The 22,304-nt window shown below is 51.6% G+C and overlaps 1 protein-coding gene across 3 annotated transcripts; it reads left to right on the top strand.

Moving 5' to 3' along the window:
• Positions 1–12: 12 nt before the first annotated feature.
• TMPRSS9 (transmembrane serine protease 9) lies at positions 13–21,774 on the top strand. Of its 3 annotated transcripts, none has more exons than XM_042836294.1 (20): positions 13–598; positions 9,710–9,855; positions 10,677–10,804; positions 11,147–11,214; positions 11,607–11,782; positions 12,448–12,489; positions 12,830–12,943; positions 13,817–13,988; positions 14,185–14,459; positions 14,584–14,720; positions 15,310–15,622; positions 16,148–16,319; positions 17,161–17,432; positions 18,105–18,241; positions 18,760–19,117; positions 19,198–19,314; positions 19,566–19,737; positions 20,020–20,285; positions 20,757–20,893; positions 21,353–21,774. In XM_042836294.1, exons 1-20 carry the CDS (start codon positions 150–152, stop codon positions 21,512–21,514), a joined length of 3,813 nt encoding a protein of 1,270 aa, XP_042692228.1. In that variant the 5' UTR covers positions 13–149; the 3' UTR covers positions 21,515–21,774. The 3 variants fall into 3 exon arrangements, with proteins under 3 accessions (XP_042692228.1, XP_042692227.1, XP_042692229.1); XM_042836293.1 differs by having other exon boundaries at positions 11,604–11,782; XM_042836295.1 differs by lacking the exons at positions 13–598; positions 9,710–9,855 and adding an exon at positions 9,901–10,577 and having other exon boundaries at positions 11,604–11,782.
• The last annotated feature ends 530 nt before the right edge of the window (positions 21,775–22,304 follow it).

The following is a 22,304-nucleotide window of genomic DNA, read 5'->3' as shown; positions in this document are numbered from 1 at the left end:
CCTGCTGCAGGCAGGACCATCCAACCTGGCCTTGAACACCTCCAGGGATGGACGGGGCATCCACAGCCTCTCTGGGCAGCCTGGTCAGAGCCTTATCAAAGCAATAGAACCGGGGCACACAACCACTGAACCCAACTGTGTTTCTCCCTATGTCATCAGCTTTCCCAGGGGTTAGAATGAGAGGACTCGTCTTTGAAATCCTTTCATGTACAGCAGAGAAGAGGGACGGAGCGGGTTTGGGATCGGAGCGCCCTGCGGTGCTTTCTGTGCGTCGGACAGTGCCGTCCAGCGCCCGCTCGGTGTTACTGAACCTCGCCGAGCAGTTCTGGTTACCGGGACGAGCTCAGCCCTTCCGGCACCGCTTTTCCCTCCGTCCTTCTGCTGAAACTGCTGAATCGAAGAGAGCCGCAGAGCGAAGCACAGAAACCACGTCGCGGGCTCAGAGCTCGGATGTCCCCGCTCGAATTTCCAAACAGGAGGAGAATTTGCGCCTCGGGCCGGAGCCGGGCAGGAAAGCGGGTCCGCCCCCGGCACCGCCCCGACCTGCGGGCACGGCCGGGCAAACGCGGCGGCGGCGGCGGTCGGAGCAGCACCGCAGGTGAGTCCGTGCCGTCCGAGCGGCCTCTGCCTTCCCTCGCGGGTACCATCCCCTCTCGAGGCGCGGCGCTGCCCGGTCCCGGTGCTGTCTGGTTTTGGTGATGCCCGGCTCTGGTTGTGCCCAGTCCTGGTAGGCTGCCTGGCCCTGGTGCTACCCAGACCTCATGCTGCCTGACCCTGGTACTGCCCGGTTCTGGTGCTGTTTGGTTCTGGTATTGCCTGGCGCTGGTACTGTCTGATCCCGCTGCTGCTTGCCTAGTACTGGCACTGCCTGGTTCTGGTACTACCTGGTCCTGGCTGCTTCCAGGTCCTGGTTCTGCCTGGTCCTGGTGCAGCAGCCTTGGTACTGCTTGGTTCTGGTACCGACCAGTTCTGGTACTGCCCGGTTTTGGTGCTACCTGACCCTGGTACTATCCAGTCCTGGTAGTGCCTGGTTCTGGTACTGCTACCTGGCGTTGGTACTCCTCCCCAGCCCTGGTGCTGCCCTGTCCTGGTACTCCTGCCCAGCTGTGATGGTGCTGCTGCCCAGCACTGGGCTCAGGCAGAGCTGGTGCCACTTGTTTCTGTACATCAAACCTTCTGTTAAGAACCAGAGATGCAAATAACTTCACTGCTTCCTATGTAGCCACTGCTGGCCCAATAGTTTTCCTTATTATGTGATCCTTTTGTGGTTTTAGTGCTGTTTTTTGTTTCGTTTGACTCTGAAGTGGCACTGTTGAGGTTTGGAGCACTGCAAAAGTGGAACTGTGATTGTGGAGGAGGTTCAGCCTGTCTAGATGCCCATCTGAAGGAACAAAACTGTCTGTGGTAATGTGCTCAGCACTGAATCTCTGTGGGTTTGACACTTTTTTTTGCCAGAGGTCCTCCAAGGTCCTCCAAGGCGGTATCTCCTGGTGCAGCAGGGTGCTGCTCTGCTTGCCTCTGCAGTCACTGTGGGGCAGTGCATTTCAGATGGCTGCAGCTGAAGGAAGCGCTGTGAGTTAAGCTGGTGAGTTTTTCTTGCCCATTCATCAGCTGAGAAGTATCATATTATATAGCGCTCCTATTGTGAGAAGGACAAAAATGGAACTTCCTTGCTTACTGGATACTCCCAGAGCAAATTTAGTATTTACTATCTGCGCCGTATGGTCACAGGAAGGCAGCCTTTGTTTCACCCCCTGACACATAGCTGGAAGTTCAAAAAGAGATTGCGGGTCCAGATCTCTCATGGTGCTCTCTCACCATGGGGGGAGCTCAGGGCTGAGCGTCCCTGCTGTGGAAATGCTGTTAGAGCCTTTGTTAGCAGGATAATGGGAGAGCTGCGCTGCTCAGCCTGTCATGAGCTGAGCTGCAGAGCTGGCAGGCAGGAAGAGGATCTTCTTACTTGTAAATTGAGAGACATTTGAAGTCCGAAAGGGACAATAAACAAGGCCCACACAGTGTCACTGCATTTGCTGAGAGCGGCTGAACCAGACGCGCCTCCAAAGGGATGCTGCAAGGAGGCAGAGTACAGGAGCATTACTAATCCTGCTTTGAATCCTATGAACGGTGCACCCAGAGGTTTGTTAGCATGCAAGATGCTCACGGTAACAGGCAGACAGTACTGGGGGCGTTTTGCTGATTTACATGAGCAGAAAAGAGGTTTCTCAGCTCTGGTCTTACCGCCTCCTGGGGGATGGAGGGCATTTCATCTGGCAGGAGGCAGGGCTGGACTCACAGCTGCAGCACAGCCCCCTAAAGGAGAGCCCATGGAGATGGGGGGACATACCCAGCTCTGCATGTGCATGTTGCAGAAGTTGGAGGTGGGATAAAGCAAAAGGCTGAAGCACTACAATTAGTTGGTTCAGGAAACTGCTTTGGTGGCAGGAGATGCTCGTTGCACGTGAAACATAAAGGCCAGGTCTGTCAGAGCCAGCTTGGCTGTGACACATGTGGACATTCTATCTTTGCTCATTAAGCACTTCTTGATCTGGAGCCGCCAAGCAGCTTTGTTGTTTCTGTGTTCTACCTGCTGTCTCCTCTCCTCTGCTCCAGCTCATGGTTTGCTGGTATGATTCATTCTTTTGGCAGCAGTGATTTGGAGCTGAACTGAACTCACCCAGTGGGGCACACTGCAGTTTGATTTTCCCTTTTATGTTTTCTCCTTCCAAAGAGAGGCGGTTCTGCTTCCACAACAAAATACCACAAGTCTTACCACGGTGATAAATCATCGGTCCTTTGCTCACCCTTCACCAAATGCTCACTCCTTCCCCAGGCTGCAGGTGGGTTTTTTGCTAAGCTTGTTGTCCCCTAGTCAAGTCACATATTTCTCATACCAAAGGCTCTGTCTGGGAGGCATGGCCTTAGACCATGAGGCATTGTGAGATGAGATCTCAGCAGTGCTAGGTATTGCTGTGCTGAGATCTCAGGCTACTCTGTGATAGTCCCAGCCTACTGGGGATAATGCCAGTTAATGTTTTATTACCTTCTTCAAAAGGTTGGAGCACACTGGCTTATTTTTATGACTGTAGTGGTAGAATGAAACATCCAAATATGCAACACAAAGACTCCAGTCTGGACCTTGCCATCCAGGGACATCAGGTTGGATATGAGGAAAAAATTTCTTCTCTAGAAGAGTGGTCAGGTGCTAGAATGGGCTGCCCAGGGAGTGATAGAGTCTCCATCCCTGGAGGTGTTCAAGGAGCGCCTGGATGTGGTACTGAGGGACATGGGTTAGTGAGGATATGTTGGTGGTAGGTGGATGGTTGGACTGGGTGATCTCGGAGGTCTTTTCCAACCTTGGTGACTCTATGATTCTATGATAAGGGTTTTCTAGCATTCATTATCTGCTGCAGACTGAATTAAATTGACTGCTGAGGACACATTTCGCGCTGTTCCTTCCCTGTGTCTTTTTCCTTCCTCCTTTTCAAGGTGAGAGGCTTGGCTCCCCTCGTGGTGCTGCTCAGGGATGCTCTCTGGTAGACAGCAACAGAGAAAGATGGGGAGCAGGAGGGAGCCTGGGGCAAAGCAGTGTGAGATACGTGAGTGAGCATTCCTGTTTTGAAGGGGGGAGACTAAATGTAGAGTGGAGAGGACTGAGAAGATGGGAGGAAAGATCTGAGGAGGTGGGTGAAAGGCATCAGCAGTGACCAAAGAGACATCAGTCCTTGTGGCAGAGATAGCCATCAGCACAATGGAAGGTCACCATCACGTCTCCACCTCAGGTGCTTTCACATTTTGCAAGAGCTGGCGTTAGTGATTTTTTCCAATGAGAAGGAATTCTAACTGCTCACAAGATATATTCTGACAAGAATCCGTAAATGTGCGTTTTCTTCTCAACATTCCCAACACAAACTCATGATCCTCTGAGAGTTAACGCTCTTCTGCCCCTCAAGATTTGCTTGTTGCTGCTCTGTTTTTATGCAGAGATGTTGTTGAACTGCATAGCTCCTTGCTGCTCCTCTCCTTCATGTATTTACAGATGATCCTTATCTTGCAGCAGTGAGAAATGTCCACCCTCTGCTATGCTCTTGCAATATGGACCTACTGTTTACAAGTCATCATCATCTTTTTCTCTCTTCTGGCTTAAACTGTTGATAGGTATATAGGTTACTAGAACTGAATATAATATGAGATTCCACCTCTCCTTTGTTCATTAGTGCTGTCCCACTTATTGGAAAAATATTCTACCAAAAGCATAAGTTAAACCTTGAGAGGGAAAAAAAAAGCATGCAATAATAACAAGTTCAGATGTCAGAGAAACAACCAGCAACCTGTCCTTCTCTTTGGACAAAGAGATTTTTGACATATCTGTTTTTAGCTCAATGTCTTTCCTCGTGTGCTGTGCCAGCCCCACTTTCAGATAAGGAATTACCTACAAGAGCACCACTGCTGCACTTCTTCCCTCCCCATAACCCTTCCAGAGCATCAGGAATGACCGAATCATACAAAGATTCAGGACAGAGATATGGAATAATTATTACAAAATCAGAGAGACACTGAATCAAGGAGGACACCATACACAAGAGAAAAGCCCCCGGAGGCTCCTGGGAGAAGTGCTGATGCTGATTCCTGTCCTTGTCTCCCTTCTGATTCAGCAGTAGCTTCTTCTGAAGTTTAGTTTCAGCCAAGGGACAAACTGACAAGCTTCCTTTCAACATCCCTCTTGCCTACCTCTTCCCCATCATCAGAGGTGGTAGAGGTGCATTGGAGCCCTCACACAGCTCTGTGTGTCCATGATTTCTCGAGGAGGCACAACATGGAAGGACACATGCGGGTCAGCACGGCACCGGAGCAGCCAGGTAGAAAGGCAGATGCCATGGTATCACACATCTCGTGCAGTCTTTTTCTGAGATTTTGTCCATCCCACCAAGATGTACTGCGAGAATTTCTGCCAACAGTTAATTTGGGAGAGCTCAGTAACACCTGTCCTTAATTGTCAAAGACAATTAATTCTCTTAGGGAACGTGAGTACTAGAATGCCTGCAGCCCTACCTTGACAGATATGGACTGGTCCATGAAAAAGGCAGAAGCACAGGAGAACTCATGTGCCACAACGAACAACCCTTCGATTATCATTCCCCCAGGCCATACAGGTGGGTGATGCTGCTGTTCTTATGCTAATGTCAAGCACTGGAACTGGCTGGGCTGCCCAGGGGGGTGCAAGAAATGTGGGCATGTGGACCTGGCACTGAGGGATGGTTTCATGATGAGGCTTGGTAGCTCAGGTTGATGGTTGGAATTAATGATCTTCAAGGTCTTTTCCAACCTAGCTGACTGCATGCATGGTTCCAAACCACAGGGCCAAAGTGGACGTGTGGTCTCATTGGCTGCACACCTAGTTCTACTCAGTTGATCTCTGCCCAAGGAGTAGAATGTGCCCAGCATCACAGCCTGGGGTGAAGAGGGGTGGATTTGGGGAGATTCGTTCTTGCTGAGTTAGTCAGCACACATGGAGCATCACCAGGGAGGCTGTGCTGGGAGAAGCTGCAGCCAGTCGGTCCGGTCGCTCGTCACCCACCAGCACTCCACCCACTGTTCTGTGATGTTCAGCTTCCATCCTCCAGGAGCTGCATGATCTTTCACAGCAGCCATGTGGAGTCCAAGGCTGCAGGTAGGAAGGGCATAAAATTCTTCACATTTTCATTTCACCAGTAGTTGTCTTTCAACTCACACCACTTGCTGAGAAGAAAATAAACTTGCCTTGTGCTACAAGGGAGAGCAAAGAAGACGTGTTTTTATTGTTCTGCAAAGCATCTCTGATGCCACTGCTCTACCTTTGAAGGCCACTGGTGACCTTTCTTGCTCTGGTCAGCATATCTGGATTGCATTTTTGAGCTTCCACATTCAGCATACAGCAATGCAGGCAGTGACTCCAAAGCCTATTGAAGGAGCAGAGAAGGGACTGCTCATCTGTATGCATTTAGGTCACAGGGACCACTGGAAAAAATGTCTCTTACCTGCCTCCTCTTAGCAAGAGCTGAATTGTCAAATGGAGATATTGTTAACGAAACACAGGGCCCAGAGCACCTATCTCTGCCAGGCTCTGTTACAGCTGAAAAAGAATATTTGGAGGTCTGTTAGAAAAAAAAAAAAAAAAGAGGCATCTTGGATAGACTCCCTTCCTCTCCCCTTTCTCTGTCTCTTGCCTCACAAAGAAGTGGCCTTTTAAAATCTCTTATCTGGAAGCTTCAGTTTAAAGAGCCGCTGATGCCTCTTGGAAAACACTGAAAAGCGCTTCAGAAACAGTTCTGCTGCTCCCTGTGTCCTGCCTGCCTTTCCCCCCTCTTTTTTTCTTTCATTTTGAGATAGATTTACATTAGAAAAGGCTGCTCCTTAGCAGCTTCCTGGTCTCAGTCAGATTCATAGCAGCCGTGATGCCTGCTGTTGTAGTGCTCATGCTGGACCATGCACAGCATCTCTTGGACCAATAGGGAATGGCTCCTGCCCAGCTGGGTGAGCCTTCCTTGGCATGCCGGAATGTGGGAGTGAGAAGGAGGGAAAAGTCCTTGAAGTTGTCAGAATTTGCCTTAACAAGCCTTTTAGGCATCTGGCATTTCCCAGAAGCCAGAGGTCGCGTCCTTAAAAGACAAAGCAAAGCAGAACAAACCACCACCACCAAAAGAACTGCTCCAAAGCCAACAAACTTTGGCTGGGAAGACCAACCTTCCTTGTATTTCCAAGACTTCCATGTATTTCAGCTGTGTCCACCAAATTGTCCTGGACTTCATGTGCCAGTCTGCAGGGAAGGGATGTGTGTCTTCTTCCTCTCTGTGGGTAAGGAAAGATCCCCAGGCTGATTGCTGATGACCAACCATAGGCTGAGTGCTGACAGAAGGTGGTAACTGCCCTGTTTGGCAGTTCTGTGATCACGTTTGGACAACCTTACACTGAGCACCTTCAGTGCATGAATGGCACTGACAGTGACTGGTGTAAGTAAAAGAAACTGAGCGCGGCTGGCTTTGGAGAGCTGCTCTGAGGTTCTTCATCAGGAGAAGCAGCAGTCCACCTGGAAGACTATTGAGATTAGTGCAATCTCTTTCTTCACCAGTTTTGAAACCCTTCCTTGGTCACTCTGCAAGGACATTATACAACAGGAATGGGGCAAACAGCAGTTAATTACGAGTTACTGCACACTCCCAGCTCTCACTATGAGGATACGTGTCACTGACCATCACCCTTGGTGCCATATCGCCCCGTGACAGCTTCTGCTTGCCGGGCAGGTGAGAGATGCAGGAAGGTCCCTCTCATTTCTCTTTGGAGCAGATGGTTGTTAATACTGCTGTGCTACAATCAGCAACCAGCAGATCACGACAGATGGTAACAAGTGCAGTGAGTACAAATCTAACACAAGAAGCAAAGGGGTGACAGTAACCAGAACATGACAGGCTCTGGTGAACGGGACAGGGCGATGATAGTACTGAAGTGATGGTGGCATTCAGTTAAAAATGAGATGATGATGTGATGAAGAGGTTGGGGATGGATATTTGTGTCCAGGCTAGGCGTGAGAGAAGAGGGGAATATTGTCCATTCATAGTGGGGTCGTGATGATTGGTAACATATTGGGAGTAATATTCCTGGCAGGTATCAGCAGTTCCTGACAGAGGGGAGATGGTGGTCAGTAGCCAGTGGGCGGAAACAGACAGAAGAGATGGAGAGAGAACTTTAGCAGTGAGGGGAGCAGTAGGTGGGAAGGAATTTGTCCTGGTTGATAGCTGTCATTTCCACCAAGAAACAAGATATGAACTCATGCCATTCAGTACCACCCAAGAAACAAGATATGAACTCATGCTAATGGAATACAAGGAAATTGCAATGAATCCAGATTTGAGGAATAAGTAAGGGTAATTAATACATTATTGGCCCGAAGAGAAACAGAGAATGGGATGGAAAAAGCTCTGAGCCACGTCAGGGACCTGGCTTTGCCTCCCCTTCTCAGAAAACCAGAAAATATTATTCTTGAGCTCAAGGTTTTCTTGTAAACGTGTGGGATCCCAGCACTGGAGGTTGCCTTGCAGCAGGGCAGCAGCTCCTGGCCTGAGGAAGGTGAGTCTCTACCAAAAACATCCTGTCCTCCACCTCTTCCCTAACAGCCTGGCAGGTTTCCCTGTTGCCAATCAGGAACGAAATGCAGGCAAACATTTCTCCATCACTGCCCATCATTCCTACCCTTGGCTGTGTTCATTTATGTCAGCAGGTATTTCATGAATATTTCATCAAGTTTTGGACTCTTCTCCAGTTTCCCTTTCCTTCCAAATGCATCTGTGTAGGCAAGACCTCCCACATCCCACTTCCATGCTACCCCATGCAACACTTCACACTTCTGTGAATCCTCCAGTGTTCTTGGCATTGCATTTACCTCAGTTTCTCTCTGCTCTTGTCAGCGATCTGCATTAAAGCAACGAAGCCTCCTCCAGGGACACGCAGCAACATCTCCTTCCCACCAGAACGTGCTCCAAGGTTCCCAGTATCTATAAGCAGTTCTCTTATTGTGTTCCATCAGGGAGGGCTGGGCTGGGCTGGGCTCAATTGGGGCACATTGCTGCCCCAGGAGGACAGAACTGACAGTCCTCAGCCTTGCCCAGGGCCATTCCCTAGCACTTCTCTCCCACTGGTTCCCAAACAGAGGAATGTTTCCCACAGGTGGCTGTATGTCCCACACCTGCTGGCAGGACACAGCTCTCTGCATTGCAAGGCAGGGCCTGTTTGTGACCTCCAGCATTGCTGGAAGAGCAAAAGCTGATGGTGCATTTGCTGGGGCAATCACACACCTTAGAACAGCTGCAAGAGCAAAGTCAGCCTCCACCCAGGAAAAAAAAAAAAGCAGCCACAGGCTTGGCCAGACCACCTCCTGTGCAGCTCCCTTGTGATGCTGTCACTCAGCCCGAGCTCTCCTTGCAGACCTGCAACCCAAGCATTTGATATATGTTTTTTTCCTGCACTCCTAATTGCTCATTCTTGGGCCAGTGGAGAGACAAGATTCTGAAGGGCTTTCTGCTGTTGTTTATGGATTCATTGCAATCTAGGAAATCAAAGTTCGAACTCAGTGCTGAGAATTTGAGAGTGTACTTCTAGCAAAAGCACATCATTCAGAAAAGGCTGAGCTGAGCTTGCTTTGCTGTTATGATACTTAGAAGAGTTCTGGGCACTTCAGTGATAAGAATGCCTCTGCAGATTCAGCAGCTATGGGGCTTCAGGACTGGGATACACACACTCTCCAAACTACCTAAAGCTAATACTTTCCCCAGCAGGACAGAAGAGCACAGGGGAGGAAACAACCTTCCTTCCCTGGATCCAGGGCTGTCGGTTATCCCTGCATGAATATCCCTGCAACTGCTCTGCATTCTGATAGCATTGTGAGAAATTCGTGTGGCTGCTACTTCCAGGCGTATCTCTTGCTATGAGCTGGCATCCCCGTTCATCCTGGCATTGTAGGAGCTAGGACCCTGAAACCCTGCTGCTAAATCAGGGCTGGGAACTGCCTGCTGAAAAAAAACTTGATGGCAGCCTGAGGATGGGATGCCATGGCTGGGATGCAGCACATCCAGTCCTTTTACCTCCTGTGCTCCTGTACTGGTGGGAGCTCCATGGGTCACCTCAGCTGCTAGCTCATGTTTCACTCCAAACACGTCATTTTCTTCCTCTTTAATTGCAGAGGTCATCCTGAGAGCTGCTCAGAAGGCATGGACCAAATAAAGCCGGTGCTGGGCAGAAGGGGACCGAGGGCCAGCTGCTGGAAGGTGACCATCATTGCCACTGTAGTGGGCAGTGTGACAGCTCTCTACCTGGGGATCCTGCTGGGTGAGTGCATAGCCAGGCGTGTCCATCTGCTCCAAAAGAATAATGGTCTGCACAGCTCACAGCAACGGTTCCCATACCAGAAACCCTCAAAAGTGTTCTTCTGAGGACAGAATATCACCAGCACTCCCCATTTACTCACCCAAACTGCAGAGACTGTTGTCACCCCTTATTTTGAGTGATTTCCTTACTGTCGCATGTGATTTCTTCCCTTCTCATCCTTCTCAGCAACTTTCCAAATCTCTAGTTGCTTCCTCAGCCATCTGCTGCCTCATCCCCTTGCAGCCACTGATGGTTCCACTCCAGCACGTAACCATCTCTTTGTCTCACCTGCCTCTGGTGCCGCTGGTGTACCATGGCCAGATGCCACATCAGCCCAGCACCCTGCTGTGTCCAGCCTGATCTGCCTTGAGGCAGATCCCACAAGTACATCCCTGCTGCATGGTGCCACTTTCTGAGCTGCTTTGATAATGAGCACACCTTTCCCAGTCTGTTCCTGCAGAGATGGGGCCAGCCAGGGATCGCCCTGCAAAGCTGTAACCATCTATTTGGGAACTATTGTTTAAGGCTTGATAGAAATCTACAGTTTTAATGTTCAGATTGACTGTTAATTCAGATTTCTCTTCTTGTACATGTGTGGGTTACCCTGCATGGCCACATGGCACCTCCAAAGCACTGCAGGAACAGATAAGCTACTGAAACTAGGGAGGCCTCAATGGCACGAGGTAACCCATGTTCCAAAGCAGAGGAGGGTTGAGCTCAGCCGCAGCCCAGACCTCCGTGAGCCATTTGTGCCTCTGACACACAGCTTCCCTCTCTGGCAGCCTGTCATCCTGCAGCAGAGACCAGCTTTGAGCACACTGTGGAGCTGCGAGGGATCACGTTCAACAGCAGCTTGCAGGCAGAGAACTCAGACTATTACCGGGTGCTGACGCCTGCCCTTGAGAGGCTGGTGAGTTGAGGAGCTCTGCACCCTGCGCTCGAGGTGGGGGCTGCTGGGTATCCTGGGCCCTATTCTTGCTGAGGAAAGCCTGCAGTGCTTCCCTGAGGTCCAGCTCAGCAGAACGTGGAGGAAAAGCCAAAAGGGGGGGGAAACGTGAGCATCTCTTGATCATCAGGGTGGGAGCAGGGTGACACATGCTGAGATGAGCTGGACTCAGGTGCTCCTGCTGCCTGCAGAGATGAGAAGATGCTGCAGTTAGCTCCGGCTCCCTGAAAATTCTGGACCAGTCAGCCCCACCTCCCTGGGGTTTTCTGCCTGGTGAGAGTGTGACCATCCTTCTTTGCTTTGCAGTTTCTGTCCAGTTTCCAGGACTCCCAGCTGGACTGGAGCTGCACTGGTTGCACCATCCTGGACTACAGGTGAGCGTTTTCAGGGTGTTCTGATGAGCTCCACTATGAAACACACAGCTGTGCTCTTATTCTAAACTAGCGAAGACAGAAACAGTTTTTAAGTTGAGGCTGGAGTTTTTTGGAGGGGAGGATGGATTGCAGCGATGTTATGCCTTCTTTAATTTGGAAATGTAGTCAGAAAAGGAAAGGGAAATGGCATGTTCAACCAAAGCTGAACACTGGGGCAAAGAAGAAAATGCAAATGACCATTTTGATCCAGAGCAAACCTTCAGGGGCACCTGAGCCTGAAATTAAGCATTAGTTTTGTTTCCCTCGTGCTCCCTGTAGGCAGGAAGCCTAAGAAGCTGTCCCTTCTACCACTGATGGAGCCAAATGTGCTCAGGAATTCTGTCTTCCAGCAGGAGTGGGAACTCGAGTGTCATTGTCCGTTTCCGCCTCCGCTTCGCCCCGCAGGACTCCCAGCCCCTCAGCTCTGCCACAGAGGAGGACGCACTCCGACAAGGGCTGGCGGCCGCGCTGCAGGAGCAGGGCCTCTCCCTGGCCGCCTTCGGGACGATATCCTCAGCTTCTCTCACAGGTCTGCTCCTCATGTAACCATGGGCTGCTAGCAGCACTGCTTGCACCAGCAAAACCACCAGGCGGGATCTCAAACAGCCATACTGGCTCAGGGCTGGACACCCAGTGGAGGCTTCGTGCCCAGCAGCAATGTAAATTGTTCCCTGAAACCATCCGACTAGAAATTCTCCTTTGCTAACTGCAGTCACGTGTGATCGTGGGCCTTTGAAAAGAAATGTGCCTGGGAAATGTGAAGCTGTGGCTCCCCTGCAGTCCCCTCTCCATTCACTGCAGTGATGGAAGCAGCCCAAATGGAACAGCTTTTTGCAGCTTCTACCTTGAAAGCTTTTCCTGGGATGCAGCTTGCTGCCACAGCTGCTGGGAGTTGTTCCCTACAGCTGCCATCACCCCAAAACCCTGCTGGGCTGTAGAGAGCTCCTTCCTCCCCATGCCTTGTGCCCCTCATGGAGCAAAGTGGAGAAGGTCTGCAGGAGGTGAACCGGGCTGGGAGCTCATTGCAGAGCTCCTGCAGACCATGGGATGGAGAAAGTGGTGACCAGGCAGGCTGGAGGTGAAGCAGAGCCTCTGCCTGCACTGCTTGGGAGTAGCAGTAATGAGAGTACACAGCTCCTGTGCCCCCCACTGGAGACCTCCTCGCTGAGCCCCACTTCTTCAATTCTTTTACAGCTCCCAGTGATGTTTCTCCATACAGACCAGGACTGAAAGCAGGTAAGAGCCAGGCAGCAGGAAGAGCTGTGTGCCTTTCTGAGCGAGTGCTCATCAGCGCAGCAATGTGTCCCAGTTCCCCTCCAGCCTCCTCCTCTCCGGCACTCTGCCTGCGGATACAAAATGTATTTGCGCCCCATTTTATTCACCACACAGTGATCCAGGGCTGTGCTCCCCTGCTCCCCATGGAAGTTCAGCAAGAGCTGCAGCTCAGCTGCTGGCTCCATCATCTGGGGACGCAAGCAATGCTGGCTGAGTGTGGTGATGGCCCCTGGTGGGATTGGGTGGCAGCTGCTGGGAGGTCTGTAGAAGACACAAGTGACCCAAGCCTTGCTGTCCCCAGGGAGCTGCCCTGGTGACATGTTCATGTGCCACAACACTCAGTGTGTGTGGAAGGAAAACCCTGAATGTGACGGCCGGAAGGACTGCGCCGACGCCTCTGATGAAAAGGGCTGCGGTGAGTGTCCTGCAGCAGGACTGCTGGGGATGGGGGATGGGCCCCAAACCACCACTGCAGCCTCTGACCAGTAGACTTCTAGCAGTAGGTTACAGGACAGCACAGCTTGTCAGACAAGTTGTCTGCATCAAAAGGTTGCACCCTAGAAATGTGCTGGTCCTATTACCAACAGCAAAGGGACATGACAGCGTTGGGGTAGAATGTCATATTGCCACGGGCCAGTGAATCTGATGAGCCCAAACTGCAGACATTCAGTGGCAGCACCCTAGGAAGCCTGAGCCACAAGGGCATGCCCAGCCCTATCTCCACACACCCAGCGGTGTGGAGCTGAGCTACTTTGTGCCTTCGGGAGCACACCTGACTCCTGGTGTGCTCACACATTTCCTTGCCTGAAAGACTTTGGTAAAGGGAGCACATTCTGCAGGCGTCTCCCACAGCCACTGCTGGAGAAAGGGAGCCTCTCCCATTCCCCTGCAGTGCTACTGCTCCCCTGTGCACACCCAGGATGACCTACAGGTGTTGCAGGTCCAGCAACCTGCCCACACCTTCCTGGTCTACAGTGTGCTAAGCAGTCATCTCTGCATGACCATGGACTGCTGGAAGCAGCTCAGTAGTGGCTGAGCTTGTGAAGCTAGAAGAGATAATTCTCTCTGGATTTTTCTTGCTTGTAGGAGTTTCAGAGAGGACCTTGTGGTGGGTCAGTGCTTTGCAGTGCCCTTTTCCAGATCTGTAGGTTAAAATCTGGTCTCTTGTGACATCCCTAGAAATGTTTGGTTCTTGAGTACGTGCACAAGCAGATTTTCCCACCTGCCCCAGGGAGCGCTTTGCCAGGGCACAGCTGGCACAATCCTGATGCTCTCTCATCTCTTTCAGACTGCGGGAGCCGCCCTGCCATGCAGACTGCCAGCAGGATAGTCGGAGGCACAGAGGCATCCAGAGGGGAGTTTCCCTGGCAAGTCAGCCTTCGAGAGAACAATGAGCACTTCTGCGGAGCTGCAATCCTCACGGACAAGTGGCTGGTGTCTGCTGCTCACTGCTTTACTGAGTAAGTCCCAGCTGTGCTAGCTTCCCAAATGCTGTTGAATCTTCTGGCCCAGACCCCCCACTGCACCACGCTGCTCCATCAAGCATCACGCTGCTAGCAGCCCAAGTCCCAGAGCAGACAGCATGGCGTGCAGCAGCTGCAGAGTGCAGCAGGGCGATGCTGCAGGGCTGCACAGTCCCAGCTGTCTTTCTTCCAGGTTCCAGGACCCGGCCATGTGGGCAGCTTACGCAGGGACCACCTCCATCAGCGGTGCGGACAGCAGTGCAGTGAGAATGGGCATCGCCCGGATCATCCCTCACCCCTCCTACAACACCGACACGGCCGACTACGACGTGGCTGTGCTGGAGCTGAAGAGACCCGTGACCTTCACTAAGTACATCCAGCCTGTGTGCCTGCCGCACGCTGGGCATCACTTCCCTACCAACAAGAAGTGCCTGATCTCTGGCTGGGGATACCTCAAGGAGGATTTCTGTAAGCAAATCATGGCATATGGCAAGGAAGGCAGCAGGGAAAGGCATGCAGAGGGGGTCTGCATGGCTCTTTGCACCAGCCAGGCTCTTTGCACGGAGCTCATGGCTGCATCTTTCCCGCTTAGTGGTGAAACCTGAGTTCCTGCAGAAGGCAACAGTAAAGCTGCTGGACCAGGCGCTGTGCTCCAGCCTCTACAGCCATGCCCTCACAGATAGGATGCTGTGTGCTGGTTACCTGGAGGGAAAAATTGACTCCTGCCAGGTGAGCATTGCCCTGGGAAGGTGACACACATCCCTGCATGAGGCTTCTCCTTGCCAGTATGCACCAAATAGCACTTCCAGAAGCAGGATTCAACACCATGCTTGCAGCACCCCACTGAGTTTTGGGGCCATGCTTTGGATCCAGCCATGGGTCAGGGACTGCAAAAGAGGAAAAATATGTTCTGTAGTGCTCAGTGCAGGGCACTGCTGTTAAGGGGATTCTTCAGCTGTTTAACTGCCTTCCTCTGTTTACTGACTTGTCGTCACCGTAGGACAAAGTTAAAAAAAAAAAACATGAAAAGGTTAGCATGGCCACCCTGGTTTGTGTATCATGCAGTATCCACCCATCATCTGGCCCTTCAGGGGTGGTTGGGCTTAGCCTTTAAGAGCAGCAGTTTAACAGCTCACTGAACCAGCAGCCTTAGATGTTATGGAGGATGTCCTTGTGCTCTTCTGGCAAGTCAAGAGCATATGACTTAATAGCAGCTTAACAGCAGAACACACCAAGAGCAGTGTAGGAGCTGCTTCACCCATCACTAGGCTGAAGCAAATCCATGGAGAAGAGTTCACCACCTGGGCTTCTCTTGCAGGGGGACTCTGGTGGGCCGCTGGTTTGCAAAGAACCATCTGGCAAGTTTTTCCTGGCAGGAATCGTGAGCTGGGGAATTGGATGTGCTGAAGCCAGGCGGCCGGGGGTTTACACACGTGTTACCAAACTGAGAGACTGGATCTTGGATGCTATTTCTCCCTTTCCCACCTCCATAACACGCACTGTTCCTCTAATACACTCCAGTACTAACAGTAATGTGGTCACCGCTGAAGAACTCAGCACCACCACCAGCACAGCAGTCCCCACCTCTTCACCGGCTGCCAGCAAACCAGCAACTGCACCCAGAGCACAAGGTATGAACACCCAGGGGGTGGGTATGACCTCAGGAAGAGGAGTTGCTGGCACATGCGAGTGCAAGGTCTGTTGTTCCACTGAGCTGGAATTCCCATCAGTAGTTGACCCACACAACCATTGTATGGCACTTGCTGCCTGCACAGCTGAGCATCACGGGCTCCTTCACCTGTGCAACCAAACGGGCAGCTGTGTGCCCAGCACTGTCTGACACTGCGTAACTCCTGGATCACTCGCTTCTCTTTGCCACATGGATCTTTCCAGAAGTTCAAAATCAATAGCTGCAATCCAGTAGCAGCCATGCATCGTCCCACTTAGGTTCCCTTTTGGGAAGGAAACTTGTTAGCTCGAAGACGTGCACAGCCAGGGACCCCCTGGGACCCCATGGTCAGCAGGCATGGGCAGCTGTCTCCCCCTTCAGCCCTAACCTGTCCCTGCTCAGACTTACTGTTTAGAGAGAGCCAAAGCCTCTGCTCACTTCTCTTCTGCTAGCAGTACTCATAGGTTGTGTTTTGGCTTTCACTCAGATTGCGGAGGACGACCTGGCCTTTCTAAACCCAACAAGATTGTGGGAGGAACCGATGCTTCCAGAGGGGAGATCCCCTGGCAGGTCAGCCTGCAGGAAGACTCGATGCATTTCTGTGGGGCAACGATCATTGGGGACCGCTGGCTGCTGTCAGCTGCACACTGCTTCAACGAGTGAGTCCATGCCTGCTGGTGCAGGTACAGATAGGAAAAACTGGCTGTAACATAGGAAATAAACACATAATGAGATTGGTTGGGTACTGAAATGGGCTGCCCAGAGAGGGGGTGGTCACCGTCCTGCGAGCTGTTCAAGAAACGTTCAGATGTTGCACTGGTTCAGTGGGCAGTATTGGTGGACAGGATGATCTCAGAGGTCTTTTCCAACCTTGGTGAGGCTGAGATTCTATAATCAGCTCTTAAAGAGAGTGTGGGCAGTTCATGCCTCCATTGGTGTGGCTATAGACGGCCTAGCACAGAGCATGGGTAGCAGCACAGTACAACAACAGTAAATCCTGAAAGCAAAACAGATGGGGGCATCAGCTGGGAGTTCCAGGAGGACCTCGTGTGCTAAACAGCTGGGCAACAAAACAGAAAGTGAAACAAGCAGCTCTGCATCATTAAAAGTGGACCTTTTCACTGTATGAAGTGATGAATGTTTGAAGTTCACGTGGAGTTAAAAAATGAGAAAACAACTAGAAAAATTCTAATAGAAGCCATGCATCCAGAGATTTTGAGTATAAGCACCATTTGTATGCTGCTGTAATCCTCAAGACATTTTGGGTGGCTGGGAGAGGATTACCACACGTTTTCCTGCTCTTCAGCACACATCCCACAGGTGCCACTGCTGGAAGCAGAATTCTGGGGACACATTTGTGTGCTCCGGGCTTTGCTTTGGTAAAGTGAGGCTTCAAATACAAATCCTTTAATGCTGCCTGCAGTTGAAACAGCCTGACAGCTCAGAATTAGGGATAGGTGTATGTGTGCAAGCGTATGTATTCAGACTGTGTATTTACAGGACAAATCCAGAAGAGATCGAAGCCTACATGGGAACGACATCACTAAATGGAACTGATGGGAGCGCAGTGAAAGTCAGCATAACACGAGTGATCCCACATCCTCTCTTCAACCCCATCCTTCTGGACTTTGATGTAGCTGTACTTGAGCTGGCAAAACCACTCATCTTTAACAAATACATCCAGCCCATCTGCCTCCCACTCGCTGTGCAGAAGTTTCCTGTTGGCAAGAAATGCATAATTTCTGGGTGGGGAAACCTCCAAGAAGGGAATGGTAAGCAGTGATGTGTTATCATTTGGTTTGCTCTGAAACAGAGACAGATTCAGCAGCAAAGCCTGTGTGACTGTGACCCTACATGAATATAGGGTAGGGGAGGTCAGGACCAAACAGAAACATGAGTAAGCAAGAAATAGGGCACACCTTAAACTGCAGTTATTTGGGAGCCACCAGCAAACAAGGTAAGGGAGGTGGCTTGGCAGGAGCCAGGAGAACCCATCTGGCTCCCCTGAGTGGTTCTCTCATATTAAGCAAGAGTGGGGCACTGCCTTGGCAGCACTTGATGCAATAAGCTCAATGTTGGCCTCGTTGATGAGGCTCAGTCAAAATGATGTTCCAAGCAATGAGAAAGAGCTAGGAGCCCAATTCAGGGGGAGGCCTTAGAGGGGCAATGTATGCTACCTGAGAAGCTCTGCTGCTCTCTACCAGCTGACAAGGAGCCCACCAACTGCCTAGACAACAGAAAGTGGCTGCCTGTGCCCAGTGACCTGTATCCAGGCCCAAAACTGCACCCTGGGGTGAGCCAGGAGCTTCAGAGGCTTCCAGTAGGAGGGCAGTTCATGCGGGATGCAGCTCCTGTCTGGGACTGGAGCTTGCTTTTCTGAAGTGTTGGAAGCAGTCGTAGCTCCTGCTTCCCTCTGCTGCACTAATCCCTTGGTCTGCATGCAGTCACCATGTCTGAGAGCCTGCAGAAAGCCTCTGTGGGCATCATCGACCAGAAGACCTGCAACTTCCTCTACAACTTCTCCCTCACTGAGCGGATGATCTGCGCTGGTTTCCTGGAGGGGAAGATAGACTCATGCCAGGTAAGAGCCTGGGATTTCTCCACTCCTCTGCAGCTTGCTCCTGTGTTAACAGCCTCAGCATGGCATTGTGAAATATTTACCGAGCTTCCTATGTGTACCTTAGCTTAAAAGCACAGCCTGCTCTCCTGCAATTTTAAAAAAGCAAATGAAGGTCCTTCAAACTAAGCATGACTTAAACCATCTGGGCTGCCAGCAACCCTGGATGAAGCAGGTTTCCTGTGGCAGCAGTACAAGAAGTGGTTGTTGTTCACTCCCCTCCACTTGCAGAAAGGTGCTGTCAGATGTTGGCATTCCTGGCAAACACTACTGCATAGCTTTGCAGCCAGGTTGAGCCATCAGCACCAGTTTAAGCCTCTGGGCAGTCAAGTCTTGCACACAGTGCATGGGAACAGAGCCCCTCAGGGCTGGAAGGAGAATGAGAGGTTAGCTGACTTCTCCTGGTGTGGCTGAGGAGCAGTTCTGTGCACATCTGTGCTGGAGACGTGGGCTGAGCATCCATGACCTCGCTTCTTCCCCAGGGAGATTCAGGAGGGCCCTTGGCCTGCGAGGTCACCCCGGGCGTGTTCTATCTGGCTGGCATCGTGAGCTGGGGAATTGGATGTGCCCAGGCTAAGAAACCTGGCGTGTACTCCAGAATTACCAAACTCAACGACTGGATTCTGGATACCATCTCACAGTTTCCCAGTCCCAGCGCAGGCGCTCCTTCCACTTCAGCCACCACCAGAACTACTGCAGACATCCTCATGCTCCATCTCAATACAACAGCTACGAGTCCCATCAGTGAAAGCACCCTGAGTGAGAAGACTGCCACCACCGTGGAAGAACCCTCCACAGCTCTGAAATCCACTGAGGCTGCCAAGCCCACCCACGCTCCAGGTAAAAGTCCAGTATCGGCAAATTCATCGCGACCTCCAGCCCTGGCACAGAGGGTGCTGAGTTGGGTTGTTGTCTTCCAGTGGTGCCTTGTACCAGCCTCACCTTCAGGTGTTCCAGCAGCGTCTGTATTGGTAAAGAAAATCCCGAATGTGACGGAATTGTTGACTGCAGCAATGGCTTTGATGAGAGCAATTGTGGTAAGCCCTGCTTTGCAGCCTCCTGCCCACTGTGCCACTAGGAGCTGGCACTCCAGCTCTGCGCGGCACCACAACTTGCCATCCGAGTGCCATTATTTGGGCTACACATCCCTTGCTGTGTCACAGCTCGGGTCATACATCCCCATGTGAGATAACGAGTTCCCAGATGTGTTGCACTGCAGGGGATAGGGAAGGAATATCCCTTATGCTTATGGTTATTTAAAACCATAGTGCCTCTTCTTCTGTCCCAGACTGCGGCTTAACCACTGCTCTGGCCTTCAGCAAGATCGTGGGTGGGAGCTCTGCAGCTCGAGGAGAATGGCCCTGGCAAGTCAGTCTCTGGCTTCGGCAGAAGGAGCACAAGTGTGGGGCTGTCCTCATTGCCGACAGGTGGCTGCTCTCTGCAGCTCACTGCTTTGATATGTAAGTCTGAGATGGCCCTCGGCCTCCCTCCCATCTGCCCTTCCCTTTCCTCGTGGTCGGGATGCTGTACCTCACTGGAAGCACACACTGCCTGTTAGAGATGAGCCCCTACGGGTAAGCATGAAGAGGAATGAGCGGAGCAAAGCCTGGGTGCACTACAGTGTGATGGAGATGGGCTGTGGCCTCACAGTGTGTGGCTGTGGTGCATCCCAGCCCCCACGGATGCAGGAGCAGCACTCCTTGCTAGCCATGCTAACAGCCAGCTCTGCTGTCTTTCTGCAGTTACAGTGACCCCAAAATGTGGGTGGCCTTTCTAGGAACACCCTTCCTGAATGGCAACGATGGCAAAATGGAGAAAATATTCCGTATCTACAAGCACCCTTTTTACAATGTCTACAGCCTGGACTATGACGTGGCACTGCTGGAGCTGAGCATGCCTGTCAGGTTCAGCAGCACCATCAAACCCATTTGTCTCCCAGACAACTCGCACATCTTCCAGGAAGGAGCCAGGTGCTTCATCACAGGCTGGGGCTCCACCAAGGAAGGAGGTACTGCCTGGCAGGGCTCCTTCACACACCCTGGCCCTGTTAAGTGCCACTCACCCTGCAGGCCCCACTGCATTTCCCATCCCTCTGCCCCAAATATTCCACATAACCCATACCCTGTAGGGGATACCTCTGCCCCCCACAGGCTGTACCCATCCATCTGGTTACACCTCCCAAGCTTTCTAACAGCAGCCATGGCACTCCCCATCCTTCCAGCTGCTCCAGCTATGCTCCTGCAGCACAAGGACTGCTTTGATCCCATTTCTATTCAGTCAGCTGAACTGCCTGACAAACAATAGCCCAAAAGGATCTTCCTGTGCTTCCTGTGCTGGGGAGGAACCAGGCTTGGGTCACCTTCCCAGTGCAGGTCTCTCCCTCTAGCACATAAGTAAATCTATGGGGACCCTACTCCTATACATGCTTCTATTTCTTGTGAGCTCTGCACCAAGCTAACAGTGATATTTGCCTCCTCAGGCCTCATGACAAAGCATCTGCAAAAAGCAGCAGTGAATGTGATTGGAGACCAGGACTGCAAAAAGTTCTATCCTGTCCAGATCAGCAGCAGGATGGTGTGTGCTGGATTCCCACAGGGTACCGTCGACAGCTGCTCAGTGAGTGTGAGAGCGGCAAATGGTGCTGTGGAATGGAGCAAACTCATGCAAAGTCCCCACGTGCTTTAGGAGGGCCATGCCCTGCCCCCAGCTCAGCTGTCCATCCCACCACCTCCTCTTCCCATCACCTCATCCAAGTCCATCCCACACATGCTGTTTTCTGTGTTCCACCTACCTGGGACAGCTCAGGGATACATACAGAGGTAACACCAAACAGGATGCCACAAGGGTACCACAGGCCCCTCTCACAACCCTGCTGCACCTCTGGTAATGTCTCAGAGTCCCAGTCTCTGTGCATACAAATGCATCACTGAGCAGCCCTCTGGGCTCCAGCAGAGGCAGGTAATGGGACAGCGTATGTTCCTGCACCCTAGACAACACAATCATCTCCAAGCTGGGGGCTGGGTTGGCTTGGTTGTCTTCTTGGCTTGATACAGGACCCTTCTCCTCTCTCTGCAGGGTGATGCAGGTGGGCCCCTGGCATGTAAAGAACCCTCAGGACGGTGGTTTCTAGCAGGAATCACAAGCTGGGGCTATGGCTGTGCCAGGCCATACTTTCCTGGGGTCTACACCAAAGTCACGGCAGTGCAAGGCTGGATTGCGCAGAACCTCAAGCTCTGAAGCTGAATTTCACCACTCAGGGAAGGTGACAAATGAGAGGAATAATTTCCAGGGGACACACCGACCCCACCACCGCTACTGTACACTTTTTGGATGCTGCAAAGGGGTGAAGATGGTCTGCGAGTACTCAGCAAATGCTCGTGTGGTGTGACCCACTGCAGTCGTTGACACTGGGTTATTTGATAACTGCTTTGCTTAGAAAGATGCAATTCTAGACTTTTTTTTTTTTCTATAAATAAATGAGACCTGTCCCATCTTCAGACATGGCCAACATCCTGTGCATTAACACCTGGCCTTCCGAGCCGGAGGGGTGACACAAACACCTGCCAGAAAGTCACAGCATGTAGGTAAGCTCTGTCTGCACTGCCATCCCAAAGTCACTCTAGGAGACAAACGGACTCGGTTGCAGCCCTGAGTTATGCCCCTGCAAAGCATCAGCACCTCACTGCTGGGATGGTGCTGTTGTGCAGTGGATTATGGAAAGCTGTAAGTGGCTGTTTACATAAGTGGATGGTGATAGGACAAGGGGGAATGGCTTTAAACTGAGACAGGGCAGGTTTAGGTTGGATATTAGGAGGAGGTTTTTCACCCAGAGGGTGGTGACACACAAGAACAGGTTGCCCAAGGAGGCTGTGGATGCCCCATCCCTGCAGGCATTCAAGGCCAGGCTGGATGTGGCTCTGGGCAGCCTGGGCTGCTGGTTGGTGACCTGCACACAGCAGGGGGTTGGAACTGATGATCTTAGTGGTCCTTTGCAACCCAGGCCATTCTGTCATTCTATGACTCTGTG

This window comes from Centrocercus urophasianus, unplaced genomic scaffold (assembly GCF_019232065.1).
Source record: "Centrocercus urophasianus isolate 14NV4802_14NV808 unplaced genomic scaffold, USGS_Curo_1.0 seq_59, whole genome shotgun sequence".
Lineage (NCBI taxonomy): Eukaryota > Metazoa > Chordata > Aves > Galliformes > Phasianidae > Centrocercus > Centrocercus urophasianus.
The sequence above is the reverse complement of the archived record's forward strand: the minus strand, read 5'-3'. Positions and strand labels throughout refer to the sequence as shown.

Excerpts from the sequence above, each read along its gene's own strand:
- TMPRSS9 (XM_042836293.1), top strand. The coding sequence starts at position 150 with ATGTCATCAGCTTTCCCAGGGGTTAGAATGAGAGGACTCGTCTTTGAA. Across the intron at positions 11,215-11,603 it reads TGCACCATCCTGGACTACAG|CAGGAGTGGGAACTCGAGTG; the intron begins GTGAGCGTTTTC and ends TCTGTCTTCCAG. Across the intron at positions 19,315-19,565 it reads CTTTGATGAGAGCAATTGTG|ACTGCGGCTTAACCACTGCT; the intron begins GTAAGCCCTGCT and ends CTTCTGTCCCAG.